The sequence below is a fragment of the Notamacropus eugenii genome, chromosome 4, assembly GCF_028372415.1.
Source record: "Notamacropus eugenii isolate mMacEug1 chromosome 4, mMacEug1.pri_v2, whole genome shotgun sequence".
Taxonomy (NCBI): domain Eukaryota; kingdom Metazoa; phylum Chordata; class Mammalia; order Diprotodontia; family Macropodidae; genus Notamacropus; species Notamacropus eugenii.
The window spans coordinates 273891037-273905964 of record NC_092875.1 but is presented as its reverse complement, the minus strand read 5'-3'; the positions used below and the strand labels follow the sequence as shown (position 1 = coordinate 273905964).

Below are 14928 nucleotides of genomic sequence, written 5' to 3'. Positions count from 1 at the left end.
ACCAACCAAATATGGATAGAAGACTCTAAAATTTAGAATACAGAAATCATGAATAAAAAATTACTTTTGCCCTGAGCCATGCTGGAATCCCAAGAGAGAGCCATTGTCATCAGAGTGCACAATTGGATTTTCATCAATATCTAGTTCATGGCTACAAATAGAAAAAGAGAAAGAGTTTCCATTAACACTGATCAGCAAGCTCCATTACATCTACAGACCACCATTACTTTCAATAGTTTGAAATAATAAAATGTAAACTGGCACAACAGTAGAATGTACATAAATCAAAATATACTTGTAGCTTTTCTATTATACTCAACTACAATTCAAATAACCAGAAAAAGAAGATGATTCTCTTATTAGGACTTCACAAATCACTTAAAATACTTACTTATGGATAAATACAAAGACTATATATACAAAGGCTATACTGAGAATACATTGTTCCTTCTTTCACTAGGTTTCACCCAATTTTCTGATGGAAAAGTTGCCACTATGAAGTAATCCCTCAAAGAAATGCTTATTTTTCCCCATTAAATTTACACATAGTGCTTCTGTTCTGTAATTCTTTCTCTAATGTGTTTGCTCAATATTTTATAATATAGACAATTTCATGGGTGCTTTAACACTCTACTAGATTATAAGCTTTGTGAAAGTAGAGGTTATCTATGGTTTGTGTCCCTCCTGGAATTTAATTAAAACAGTGGTCTAGATAACAGAACTGAAATATTCAATGGATAAATGATATTATCTTTGAACTCTTCATTATACAGACCAGCATGAAACACAATACATGTCCTTGGCCAAAGTACAACCTCCCTGGACTTTTAGTTCCTTACCAGTAAAATACATAGATTCATCCAAGTGATATTTAGGGTTCCTTGAAGTTACATTTCATTTTATGAATTTTATTCAACAATAATTAAAAATATAACCGTTCATCTCTAAAATGAGAAGAGTGCAAAGAGAAGTGAACTTTCTCTAAGGTCCCTTTCAGAAGATAAATCTTATCTTCCTACTGACAATATAAATCTTTAAAACAGGGACTATGCCTTTTTAAAAATCTTCTCCACAAGGACCACTAAAGTGCTAGGGTTCATAGTGGAATTTGTTGAATGTTTTTCTGATTGACAATTAATATGGAAATATTTTCTGGTTAAAAGATTTACCTCCTCTTCAATTTAGCTGGTTTATATTCAGGTGGTTCCTCTTCACTTTCATCTCCATCCTTACTCTTGCTGTATGACACTTCTTTGTTTGCTCTTGTTCCAGAAGTCTGGTGTGAATCTAGACAGAGCCGGTAGATTTTTCAGCCCTTGTTCTGACAATTCTATCGTTTTCAAACTCAATCTAAATGTTTCAGTGTCATTCTTACATTCACTTCATTTCAGCGCCCCACACAACTTCCTAACACTGTAAGTTGTAGAGAAGGTACTGACCTACAGCGGGAGAGGGAATTTCCTCATGACAGTTCTCTATACCAGGGTTTCTTAAACTTTTTCCACTCATGACCTCTTTGTGACCCCCTTTTCCTCTTTCCTTGGTGTTGCATAGCCTGAGAGCATGCACAGTGTAAAGCATGAATGTTTTGGGTTCAGAACCAAGGTTGCAGTGAAGTGTACAATACAACAAGGGCAAGAGCTGCCAGAAACACCTCAGACTCATTACACGTTTGATTTTGAATTAATTTTTGGTCCTTGCGTGTTCAGAAACCTTTTACTGTTGCTAAATTTTTCATGACCCCATATGGGGTCACAGTCCATAGTTTAAAAAGCACTGCTCTATACCACTAAAACCACAGGTCAGATCCCCATTATCCAAAATAAGAGAGGAGAACGGCATGCCAGATGACTAAGGAAAGGCAATGCTAATGTGAAATATCAGAAAGGAAGGAATTATTTATTAGATACCCACTATATACCAGGGACTGTGCTTAGTGTTTTATAATTATTATCTCATAACCACCCTAAGAGGTGGATACTATTACTATCCCTATCTTAGAGATGAAGAAATTGAGACACATAGAAGTTGAGTTAAGTCTAAGGTCACCCAATTAGTAAGTGTCTAAGACTGGATTTGAACTTAGATTATCCTGACAGTAGGGTCAGTGCTCTAGCCACTGTAACACCCAACTGTGATAAATCTTGTATTAATAGTTTAAAAAAGACTGCAAATTTAGTTTGAGAGAAATTTTATATTACAAAGGCACAGAGAGAAATGAGGAAGAGTTGTGACTGTCTAAAATTTCCAGATCTGATGTAAATGATTCCTTCAGTAACTCATCGATCAGTTGAAAAGCTGTAATGAGTACCAGGAAGAACTCTCAGAAATATTCAAGTTTATAGTTTAGAGTTGGCAGTAGCCTTTAAGTCAAACAAATAATATCATTTTGCAGATGGAAAATAAGGTCCACAGAAGCGATGTGACTTGCCCATGGTCACACAAAAAGGAAGGGGCAGAAATGGGATCAGCGCACAGGTACTTTCACTGCTCAGTGCTATTCAAGAGACAGGCAGCCTGGGAACCACAAAAAGAAGTTGGATGAGTGAATATCTCTGGGTTCATTTTGCAAGCAGAGTCAGGGAGGAAACAATCTTGGTACATCAGAATAGTATTCAAAGGTGTCAAAATAATCTATCTTTAACACTTGAAGCTAGGTCTCAGGGAATTCAGATGTTTTCAGAATTATCTGTCTTAATGATGTCATCTTTACAACAAGAATATATATCTTTCTTCTCTTCTTATTCTAATAAGGGAGATAACATGAAAATAATTAGGCATATACAAGATAGATACAGGACAGATGAAAAGTATAAAAAGACAAAAAGTTAGGAAGGGGTCAAGTTATAAAAAACTGAATGCCAAATAGAGATTTGATTCTGTTGGTAACCAGGTACCACTGGAGCTCACTGAGCAAAGGTGACAGTAAGATCTATGCTTTAGAAAAACCACCTCAGTAACAGTGGAGGATACGCTACTAGAGATCTAAGGCAGGGACATCAGTTTTATGTCTGTAGTACGTCCAGATGAGGTTTTGACAGCCTGAACTACAGTGGTGGTTATGTGAATGGAAAGAAGGGGGTATATAAGAAATGTTATGAAAGCAGAAACAAAAAGATTTGACAATGAACTTAATAGGTGGAATAAGTAAGATCTGGAGTCAAAGACGACGCCAAGATTTTGAGCCTGGAGGATGGTAGAATCCTGACAGTAACAGGGAAAAATACAGGTTTTGGAGGAAAATCGACTTTAAATTCTGTTTTGGACCCATTAAGTTTGAGGTGACTTAGGGGATAAGAAGTTTGAGATGACCAAAATGCAGTTGCTGATACCGGACTAGTGCTCTGAAAATAAGACTAGGGCAAAATACAGAACTGAAAATCATGTGCATAAAGATAACTGATCTAACAGGTTGATGAGATCACAAGGGGAGATTGTATACAATGAATGGAGTGTTAGGAGACAGCCACAGTGAAGTATCAGTGACATACATGATGAAGTATTGACTAACCAAAGGAGACTAAGAAGAATAGTCAGACAGATAGGAGAACCAAGAGAGAGGAGTGTCATAAAAACCTAGAGGAAAGAGTATCTAGAGAAGATGAAGTTGTTCAGTCATATGCTACTGTGAAGTGAAGGATGACCAACAAAAAGTCTATGAGATTTGGGTGGCAACAGATAATTGGTAATTTAACCAGGTCTTTCATACTACATGGCCAAGTCTCTATACTATGACTCCTGATCAGGAGATTTAACATTGATACAGGTGAATCCTGCAGGTTACTATAAACTGGACCTTCAAAGGAATACCAATATTTATTTCTTAAAGATCATAAAAGCAATAGGAAACCAATACAAACTTTGTTTTCATTTAAGAATGATAACACAACAAGATTTTTAAAAAAGGTTTGTTACTCAGTAAGATTACTAGTTACCATTTTAAAATAATATGATATTTTCACAGTCAATTCTTGAGTTACATAGGTTCATTTGACTCATCTATCTAGCTAATTAGCCACTGACCTGCTTGGCTGGTACTTCTATTTTCTGACAAATTCCTCTTCTTGGTTGCTCCATCACATGGCTCACATTCGTTGGAAAGAGCACACTCTTGCTCACTGTTAACTTCACCCAGACATTGGTAATCATCACAAATTACAGTTGAGTTTAAGCTGTCATTCTGTGCTTCTACTGAATTCAGATTTATGTTGCTAATTCCATCAAGTATTTCCTCATGATGCTTATCATTTGTACTTTTTTCATAAATTTCCTCCCCACTTCTAGTCATGGCAACTAAATTCAACAATGATCCCCCTGTAATGCTACCATCATCTTTCTCATTCATTTCTATTTTAGACACACAATTATCTGTATCATAACTCTGTGAACAATCGAAAGTCCACCCTTGACTTTCCCAATATTGAAACTGTTCCAAATAATACCAGTAAACATGACTATAATGTTGTTCCCATTTTTCCTTTGTCTCAGGAGAATTCCAAGGTTCAGTCGACAATATTTCACCTGGGTGTTTTTCTTGCCAGCTCTGCCATAACAATCTTTCTCCATACTCACTCCAATACTTCTGCCATTTCTCTGTAATTTCTAATTCTGGAGGTAATACATTTTCAGTAGATAATTTTCCAATTTCTACTTCTTTTCCATTTTGAAGTTCACATGTTCTGGTCTCATATTGCTCAAAGGCTAAAGATGGATCATCTGACATTAAGTGGTCTTCATCTTCATGAACTTCTTTCCACGATTCTTGCAGAATTTCATCTGAGTATTTCTTTTGAGATTTTTTCTTTTTCTTCTTAAATTTAGTTTTTTTATTTCTGGAATTCATGGACATCTAAATATCAGTGAAAACATCAATTTCATTATGACAATCTTAACATGCTCCTTTTTAGGAATCATAAATGAGACATTCTATATTTTAAAATACAATCACTATTAATAACTTATGGGCTTAATTTATATAAAATTACAAACCTTTTAAGAAAAATAAGTAAAATGTCCTTTTTATCCTGGAAGATTATTTCAACTCTGGAACTCACATTTCATCAGTACATTCTGTTCCTGGAGCTCTCTCCCTTTGATTGGCGAGTATAGCTCCTCTCAGAACCTGCCTCTAAGAAGGGACAACTATTTCTTCATTCCCTATCCAGCTGTATTCCTCTGGATTTCTCCATCATGCCCCCACCTCCTGGTACCTCAGCTTCCTTTTGGGTGTTGTCTTCTTCATTAAGTTATAAGCTCCTTGAAGGAGGGACTGTCTTGTCTTTGCCTCACACAAAGTAGGCACTTAATAAATGTTTATTGGGTGAACTAAAAAGACCTGGGCAAAATTCATCAATCTTCTATATTTTGTGCCTCATGGTTTATGACTAGAAGTAAAAGGAAATAAATAAACTAATATTTACCTCAAAATTCTTGTGAGTAGACAGGCCTCCAAACTGAAGGGGAAGTCCCATACTTCTCATAAGCTCAGTCTCTGAATCTAGTTCAATTTCATCTGATCTCAAAGCACTGTCATTCTCTGACTCTATGGTTCCATGGGAATTATGTTCCCTTTCTTCTGTGGCTTGATCTACAGATAGAATTTTTTTGAAGTTTATGGTTAAAATAAATAAGTACTTAGTCACATGCATGTATATGACTACTTTTCAGGTTACATTCCCTGCCTCTGACTTGACCACACTGGCAACTTGAATTTTGCTCAAAGAAATTTTTTTTAAAGCTATGAAGTTATCAATTCCATTCCCAGGAGACTGCGCTTTTATGAATACACCTAGAGAAAATAAGAATATGAACATATAGTTTAGTGAGAAGAACACAGTTCTATGACTCTGGATACTAGGAGACAAACTTTAAATTTTGACTCTGCCACTATTGGTGCGGCTTTGGGGACATCACTTTGGACATAAACGTCCTTATGTATAAAGTGAGTACTGGACTAGACTATTTCTAACGTCATTTAAACTACCCAAATCTCTAGGAACAACTAATTTCTATTTATTATAAAACACCTCACTGCATTTTAATGCTATTTTTTTGTGATTAATAATCCAAGGTACTACACGTAACTAATAAGAAAAAAGAACATTAACTGACATACTAATAACACTGTAGATATTGGCAGTTGTAATGACAGTATGAGGATACAACAGACTCTCAATAAACATTTACAAAGTTTCTTAAGGTTTTCAAAGAAGTTTATGTTTATTTTCAAAGTTAAAACAATCCTGTGAGGTAGGTGCTATTACTATCTTCATTTTACAGATGAGAAAACTGAAGGTGAGAAAAGTTAAACAACTTGCTTAGTGTCACAGAGCAAGTAAGTGTCTGAAGCAAGATTAAAACTGAGGGGGGTCTCTGACTTAATAGCCCAATCAATGCTCTCTCCTAACAGGCAGTATTACATATTATTCAAAATATATATATACATATGTCAACAATTTTGACTTCAAGTTCATATAGTTTAAGTCTAGACCTCTGAAGCTTGATATTATTGTTTCACTGCACTGAAAGATCTAGTAATGTCATAAAGAAACAAAAATACTATACCAACATGGAAAATTGAGAGATAAAGTAAAATTAGTTTTCAGCAAATTGTGTCATTCTACATAGAGATAAAATTTTGTTACAATAACTCCAGTTGATGGCCTAGTTATTTTAAACAATTCTTAGTGATTTATTCTAGTGGTATATACAAAGAATTTTAATTTTTTTCACATATATTCTCCATAGAAGCAGAGTACAATCCCTATTCAAAGTATACAAGCATATCTATTTTTTTAAAAAGTTCTGATGTATGATTTTATTTGTGTAAGTAACTCCCCAGTGTCCTTAAGAGAGGGATCTAAGGCTGAAATACTGAAATCTGATTCTACTGAAAAGTTAAACTAGTCTTCCTCAGTCCAAGGGCTTTCATTGCCTCACATATAGCTTATACATACTTATATATGTATACAGTCCCATGTACATAAATGTATCTATGCTTATGTATAAATTATCTTAATTACTAAACTAGGAATATACTATAGAATAGCATCAACCTGAAAGGTATTACTGGCATATTCAACTTTTTACAAAGTCATGTGTAGTCAAAGTCTTCATAACAGCACCAAAAAGCACCTACATGTTTCATTTTCAATAGTGTTAATTTACTCATTTGTTAATTTCAAATATCCATTCCAATTTCTAATAGATGTTCACTTTGCTTTTTCAAAAACCCATCTAGTGGCAAAAGAGGATAACTGCAGCCTACATAGTGGCTTCAGGGGGCAAAAACCACCCCCAAAATAAAACAAACAAAAAATTTATTTGTTTCTAGGGCACTTTCCAGGAAAGTCATTATGTAAAGCACTTGCAGATTTGCAGAAAAATTTACATATTCACACAAGAATACCATATGATAGGTGTTAAAATCATATGTGAATAAAAATACGGAATTAAAATTAATTTGCAAAAAGTAAAGGTGTATCTGTATTACTGGCATCATTACCTTTAACATAGAATCCTTTCAATCCTAAGTAGTACAATTTTCGATCCCTGTAAAACAAGACAAATAAAGCCATGTTAACTATTATACAAATAAATGAAATTATAAATTCAGAGAGATACTTGCTTTAAAGATGAATTTGAAGCTAAAATTTTAACCCCCCCAGTTTCCCTTTTAATACCTGCAACATTGATTTTATTCATGCAAAAGCTTTTCAATCGAATTGAATCAAAATTATCTGTTTACTTTGTATGATTTTCTCTATCCCTTGTCTGAGAACTGTTTCCCCTAACCATAACTGGGAAATTGAGTTCTATTGTCTAATAATTAAAAAAAATTATGTGACCTTTATAGAATCAAGTATCAATTTGGAACTTAGTGGAATATATGGTAGAAAATGCTGGTCTAAACCTAAATCACCTCCCCCAACTGATGTCCAGTTTCCCCAACCTTCCTTGTAAAATATAAAGTTCTTAAGCAGTATTCTCAGGTTTAATAAACACTTGGGTTGCTGAGTTTGAGTGTAACTGAACCTTGCTTATCAATTTTCTTCCACTGACCTACTTTATTTTCTGACCAGTAGCAAATGGCAATGGAACATCCATCCTGTAACAGAAAGAGCAAGCAGGACAGTTTGGCCAGAAAAATGAAGTACCTATTGGGAAGTAATGTACAAGAAATCTGGAAAGATATGATGGAGCTAAACATGACAAATGTACCAAGGAGGCAACAAGGAGCTACTGAAGCTTTTTGAGCAGGAAAATGAAAGGATCAGATTTAGGATTATCACTCTGGCAGCTATACGAATACATACAGAACAGAGAAATTGGATGGATGAAGATCTATCAGGGTACTTACTATTCTAATAGTCTAGGTAAGAACTAATGAGAACCTGAATTAGGCTGGATGTGGTGTGAGTGGAGATTGAGGAGGAAGAATTGAGAAGACCTGGCAACTAAGTGTACATGGAATGTGAGATGCTGTATCAAAGAAGAGTTGATCCAGGTTATAAACCTGGATAACTAGAAGAATGGTGATGCCCTGCAGAAACAGGAGGTTCAGATGAATTTAAGAAAAAATGGAAACAAGGCAAAAAAGATAAACAAAAAGGAACAGAAAAAAATTTATTTAATTGGTAAGAAACTTTAGCAGGAATTTTAAATTGTGTGACTGTGGTCTGTCCTTCATTCTTGAAGGAGAACTATGACATCAGGAAGATGATGCCATGATTTGCAAGTGAACTGGATTCAAGTGGGGAGGGCTGTGCAGTCACCAGTCTTACTTTCTCCTCCAAAGTCATCTGGGTCCAATGACAGGATCAGGACAATTGAAGATGGCCCCAATAGGAATTTTAAATATATACTGACAGAAGGGGTGAAGGAAAAACCCCTTCTAACTATCCCACAGACATGAACAAAGAAGAATTTTCGAAACCGTTTTAAGTGTTGAAAGAAAGATTCAAGTGGAGTGAGCATACATAGACAAAAACCAAACATTTACAAAAGACCATCTATTATAAAATAGCAGACGGGCTTCCCAAATACAGAAAATAACTTGTTTCAGTGCTCCAAATATGATGAAGTCAATCATTAAAATATTTGAACTGTGTTGGAAAAAAGGTGTTAAAAATTAAGGTTTTTGTTTTTTTTTTAAATAGTCATTAGGAAAATTCATTTCAGGCTAATGAGCAACTTGGGTCTAAGTCCTGTCTGTGAGGCAAACTGGCAGTGTAAGTCACTTAACAAGTGACTGTCAAGACATTTAACCTCTTAACGTCTCCAGACAACTTTCAAAGATTGTTGTACTCATCCTTCATTGCCAAAGACCATACCATCAGAGAAATGATGACATGACTTGTACTTGACTTTGCTTTGAGAGAGGGAGGCCCTTAAGGCCAAGGTCTTTGCAGGTACTCACTTAGGGTGAGGTAATGCCCATTCGTTGAACAGGCCTGTTTAAGAAGTAGCCAGGGCACAGCCCCTTTAATCAGGCCAAGAAAAAGAAAAACATCAGGCTGGGAGGTAGACAGCAAAATACTACTGATAATCACTCTAAGGCTAGGAGGGTCCAAAAGAGCCCTTGGGCAGGGGCCCATTGCCGTCCCAGCTTCAGAGTGCAATAGGTTTAAGGTTTTGGGAAAGGGCCAGGACAGGATAGTACAGGACAGGAAACTAGCTAATAAAACGCAAGTCACCTGGGCATCTTCTGGCCATCCAAATTTACCTTCCTTTAGAAAGGAGAAGGAAGGGGAGGGGGAATTCCTTATCGGGACAAAATAAAACACTTTGAATGTCTTAAACACTAGTTAAACATGTTCACTACCTGACAATTCAGCACAATAACTATTTAAAAACCAACATGTCTTTAAACATAATAAAAGAATTGTTGCAAATATTCTTATTTTAAAGCCTCTCCTTATTCCTCCTCTCCCCCAATACTGACAGTTTGCAGACTGGCAGTCCCAACTGCAAATCATTTTACTTTTGCAGAGGTGTCTTAATACTATCAGAGATGCAGTAGAAAAAGGGATGGATTTGTATTCTGAAGGCTTGAGTTTGACACAAGTGTCACCTGTGGAAGACTGGACATGCCACATGCCACTAAATCTTGAAGGACCTTAGTTTCCTAATTTGTAAAATGAAGTAGTTAGATATTTAAGGGACCTTCTAGCCCTAACTATGATCCTTTAGTACCAACACAGAACCACTGTGTTCTCAATTCATCCAAAGGGCAGAGTAGATTTTTATACTCATAAAATTAAAATATAATATTCTAATTTCTACCTTCTCCAGGCCATTGTCCACACAGCTGTCAAATTGATATTTTGAAATTACAGATCTAACCATATTACTTTCATGTTCAAATATCTCCAGCGGCTTCTTATTGTCTTTAGCATAAAATACACATTTCCTATGTTGGTCAATTAAAGCATTTCAGAATCTGGTTCCAACCTGATCATTCCTTATACTCTATTCTCCAGCCAAATTGAACTACTTTCTGTTTTCCATTTTGGGACTTTCCACCTCCTGCCAAGGTTTGCTGAATCAAGAGACAAAGAATTGCTACCCCCAAGATACTCAAAAAGATGTTGTCACAGACTCTAAAGACAATGCCTAGAGTTCTACAAAGTTTCGAGCAAAGTCAGCATTGTTTACAATAGACAAAACATCAACTGAAGCAGAATCTATTGACAGTGATAAAGTTAGCTCAGAAAATGAAATTGATAAAATTCTATGTGGTGAAATCTGCATTCAGTGAGTGAGAAGAGAAAAACACCTTTTCCAAAACTGGTAATTTTCTCCATTTGTTTGGCTCTATGAAGATTGCTAAATTTAGAAAATAGTTAACTTTCCCAGTAGAATATAAGGACTCTGAGGGCAGGGACTAAGACAGTACCAGGTGCATACATGGTAGGTATTTAATAAACATTTGTTGCCATGAATTTGTTGAAAGGATTAGCCATTTATTTGGATGTATGATGAGATACAGATGCAGTATTGCCAAGTGGACAGAATGCAATCAGGAAGGCTTATGTTCAAAGCCTTTCTCTGATACTTATTACTAGCTCTGTAACTCCAAGCAAGTCATTTAGTCACAATGAGCCTCAAGGAACTCATTAAGACTTAGTTACTAAATCACAGGTAGTGATCTGAGAGAAAATTAAATCCTCTGTATATGACTTCTGGGAATTTGTTTCTTTTCTCCTTAAGCTGGATTAAGATTTGGAACTGAAGTCCAGTGCAACTCTCCATATTGTACAAATAAGGAACTGAGGTACAGACTTGCCGTAAATCTGTTCAAGTGAGAAAGACAAAATTTAAACCCACTTATTTTACTCCTAATGCAATTAATCAACAAGCAAATTTATTAAGTACCTACCAGTGACCAGCACTGTTTTTGGGATACAAAGACAAAAAAATATAGGTACTTGCTTTCAAGAGATAACATATACCGCTGAATAAAGAATTCAAAAGAAATACAAAGTAGCTAAATAGCTAGCATTTATATGGCACTTAAAGGTTTACAGTGAACTTTGTTATCTCATTTAATCCTCACAACTACCCTGTGAAATTAATACCACCCTCACCCCCATATTACAGATGGAGAAACTGAGACTGTGAGAGGTTAAGTGACATACAGAGGATCACAAAGCTGTCTCCCTGACATTAAGTTCCCAGTTCTATTAACTGCACCACTGTACTAGCTAGCTGCCTGGTAAAATACAGGATATGAAGGAAGAGAGTAGAAATCAAAAGGGTTGTTTGAATCAAGTCTTGAAAGAAGTGAAATATTCTACAAATAGAGGTAAGGAGGGAAAAACAGCTAGCATTTATACCATATCTACTTACATGCCAAGCACTGAGCTAAGCACCTTACAAATATTATTTTATTTGACCTTTACAACAACCCTGGGAGGTTGGTGCTATTACTATCCCTATTTTACAGTTATGGAAACTGAGGCAGACTTGCCCAGGGTCATACAGTTAGTAGATGTTTGAGATGAGATTTGAACTCTCGTCTTCCTGACTCCAGGATCAGTGCACCATCAACTAGCTGTTGAAGTAATACATGTTCTAGTCACAGAGCTTAAACGTGGAGTGCCTCATGTGGCTGAGCTGGAAGAGTGTGAGAAGGCGAATAATGTAATATAGCTGGAAGATTAGAATGAGGCCAAATTGTGAAGAGATTTAGAAACTAAAATGGAATTTTAATTTTATCCTGAAGTCAGTAGGGAACCAATGACTCCTGATTGAATACAGGAGTGACACGATCAGATGGCTGTTTAAGGAAAATCATGAACAGAGAAAAAAATAAGAGGCCTTTAAAAGTCCAGGAGAGAGATGAAGACAGCCTGAACTTAAAAGTGGTGGCTGTGTGAGTAGTGAGGAGGGAACAGAACTGAGATGTGTGGAGGCAGAAAAGTTAAGATGTGACAACTGATTATATCTATTTCATGAAACAAAGTCAAGTGTCAAGGGTAACAACGAGCTTATGCTACCTGGGAGCCTGGAAGAATAGTGATACAAACAGAGAAGTACAGAAAAGGAAAGGGTTTTAGGGGGAAAGATAAGTTCTGTTTTGAAATACGTCCACTACATCCCGTTTTAAGTGTCTACTAGGCAGCTGGTGATGCACACCTAAGTGGAGCTCAGGCCAGAGATATAGATCTGGGGGTAAGAGACCAGCTGGGAGAATAATTAACCCTACAGGAGTTGATGAGATGGCCAAGAAAGAGAAGAGCCAACACAGCCTTGAGGTACAGATGATTTTCTAGCAAAGAACGAGGCAAGTTCAGATAGGGAGAAGCACTGGGAAAGAGCAGTGTGGCAAAACCCCAGAGAAGATGGTGTCACAAATGCTGCAAAGCGGTCAAGAACAAGGACTGAGAAAATAATATTATATTTGGCAATTCAGAGATCACTGGAAAGTAGTTTAGAGAAAAGAGGCCATGGGTGAGTGGGAGAGGCTGGCTGGGATGGGAAGTCGGAGGGATCCAGAAGAAGCAAGCCCAGCAGCTTTTCCTAGGAGTTAGGCTGACAGAGGGTGACCAGACACAGATCGGTGGAGGGGCTGAACAATCTAGGGAAGCTTTCTTCCTCCACAGGATGATACTTGTTCCTGTTTAAAGGCACTAGGGAAGAAAAAAGTGGATAATTACGGAGATATGAGGGTGGGGGGGGCCTATGAGGAGGGGCATGTAGCTTACCAAAGGAGAGAGTAGGGGGCGGGTCAAGAGGTTTAGAAAGGAAGGGAAGAAGAGGGTCGCAGGGCAGTTACGTCTGACCCCTCACCACGCTACTGGGGGTTTTCTCGGCAGAGACTCCAGCTCGTTTTACAGAGCAGGAAACTGAGGCAAAAGGGGCTTGAGTCTTCCTGCCTCCTGGCCCGGCGGGGGCGGCAGGACCCCGAGGGCATCAGCTACGCTGCGGGGACGGGAGGACGTCGCTACTTACTCCACAAACGCTCTAGAACAGAGGCAGACGACTTTTAGATCTTCCTCCAGGCCTTCGATGTACAGGACCATTTCCGCCACGAGGCTCCACTTCCCGCACAGCATCTCGCCGCGGCGCTCAGCCGCGAGCACCCTTCCCGGCTCCGAGCTTCCCTCGCCGCTCGTGCCGAGGCCGCCCCCGCCGGGCTGGGCTGGGCTGGGGAGACCCGAGTCAGGCCCTCCCTCGCGGGGTGGGGGAGGGTCGGGCCCTCGCTCGCGGGGCGTGTGCGGAGGGGGGCCGGGTCAGGCCTCCCGAGGGTCGCTCGGCAGAGAGCTCGCGCACACACCGGGGCGCGGGGAGGACGCAGCCCCGGGGATCGCGGCCACAGCGGGAGCGAACATCGGCAGCGCGCGCGCCCACCCCGCCGACCGGAAGTGCCTCTCCGGCCCGAGGACGCGGGAGCGGGAAGAGGAGGGGAAGGTGTTCCACCGAACGCAGTCCAGGTTGGAGACGCAACTCGTGTTCCTAGTTAGAGGGCTGGAGAAAAGTGCCGGCTTAGCTCTGCGGCGTGCACGGCCGGACTGCCTGAGGTGGGGATCGGATGAAGGAGGTGTAAGAGGGGAAGACCAGCCGCGTCTTCCTCCATTTCTTTATTTCTTCTTTGGGAGGTGTGGACAGGGGGGAGGGCGGATTCCTCTCTGGGTTTGGTGTCGTCCTCTTCCCTTCCCCCTCCACCTCGGGCCGCGTTGTTTATCCCGGAGGCGGGGGGAGGGGCGCTTCCTGTCTCGAGGCCACGGGGGAGGGGCGGGAGGCCGCGGGTTTCCTGTCTCGCGGGATGTGGGGCGGTGGAGGACGGGAGCACCTCCTATCCAGGCGGGTGCCTGAGCGTAGTGGGTGCGTATCGGCGGACCTCTGCTTCCAGTCCCCCGTGGTCGGGGCACGTGGGTCCTTGGCCAGTCTGGGTCACTTCTCATCCGATGTTAAGCGCCTGCCATGTGCTAAATAATTCAAAAAGAGGCTATAAAGACTGGTACTTCTCATCCTGCGCTTACCGTAATTAAACACTTTTGCTTTGTCTTTCTTGACTATTATGCAACATAATATGCATACTAGTCTTAAATTACAACTCTGAAATCAAAGCACTTATTTTTTAAAAAAATTAAGCGCCTACTATGTGCCAGGCTCTGTGTTGAGTATTGAGGATACAAACAGGCCAAAAAAAAGCTATATATAGGAAGCTATATATAGCTTCCTTTGTATGTATTTGTTTGTACTTTTCCTCCCAGTCTAACGGAGGGAATAAACTGGAATTAAGAAGGTTGGGGGAAGACTTCTTTAGGTGGTGAAATGTTAGTTGGTATTTAAAGGAATCAGGAAGGTCAGGAGGCGGCACAGAGAAGTTCCAGGCATGAGGCCAGAGAGAATGCCCTGAGCTGAAAGATGAATTTTCTTGTTCTTTAGGGACATCTCCCATTCCTTGTTCATAATGTGGCA

General features: G+C 39.0%; 2 protein-coding genes and 1 long non-coding RNA gene across 14 annotated transcripts in view; 2 read left to right on the top strand and 1 right to left on the bottom strand.

Annotated features, from left to right (window-relative positions):
* The window catches only part of LOC140501249 (uncharacterized), a 67789-nt gene extending 57894 nt beyond the window's left edge, over positions 1-9895 (top strand). For 5 of the 7 annotated variants that reach the window (XR_011966114.1, XR_011966117.1, XR_011966113.1 and 2 more), the window contains one exon: positions 8085-9895. This is a non-coding gene — a long non-coding RNA (uncharacterized lncRNA). Of the gene's footprint in view, positions 1-460; positions 566-8081 lie in introns of those variants that run through there. The other 2 variants (XR_011966115.1, XR_011966116.1) reach the window with 2 other exon arrangements.
* The window catches only part of TGS1 (trimethylguanosine synthase 1), an 87223-nt gene extending 73638 nt beyond the window's left edge, over positions 1-13585 (bottom strand). For all 5 annotated transcript variants that reach the window (XR_011966109.1, XR_011966110.1, XM_072604612.1 and 2 more), the window contains exons 1-6: positions 13456-13585; positions 7505-7551; positions 5421-5587; positions 4024-4849; positions 1170-1287; positions 65-151 (exon numbers count right to left, since the gene is read on the bottom strand). Coding sequence is in view for 3 of the 5 variants with exons in the window: in XM_072604612.1 (XP_072460713.1) it covers positions 65-151; positions 1170-1287; positions 4024-4849; positions 5421-5587; positions 7505-7551; positions 13456-13559 (1349 nt within the window). In the remaining 2 variants the exon portion in view is untranslated. The remainder of the gene's footprint in view (positions 1-64; positions 152-1169; positions 1288-4023; positions 4850-5420; positions 5588-7504; positions 7552-13455) is intronic.
* Positions 13586-13899: 314 nt separating this feature from the next.
* The window catches only part of TMEM68 (transmembrane protein 68), a 35860-nt gene continuing 34831 nt past the window's right edge, over positions 13900-14928 (top strand). Inside the window, exon 1 of one of the 2 annotated variants that reach the window (XM_072604615.1) lies at positions 13900-14024. The gene's annotated coding sequence lies outside the window, so the exon portion shown is untranslated. Of the gene's footprint in view, positions 14025-14250; positions 14329-14928 lie in introns of those variants that run through there. The other variant, XM_072604616.1, reaches the window with a different exon arrangement.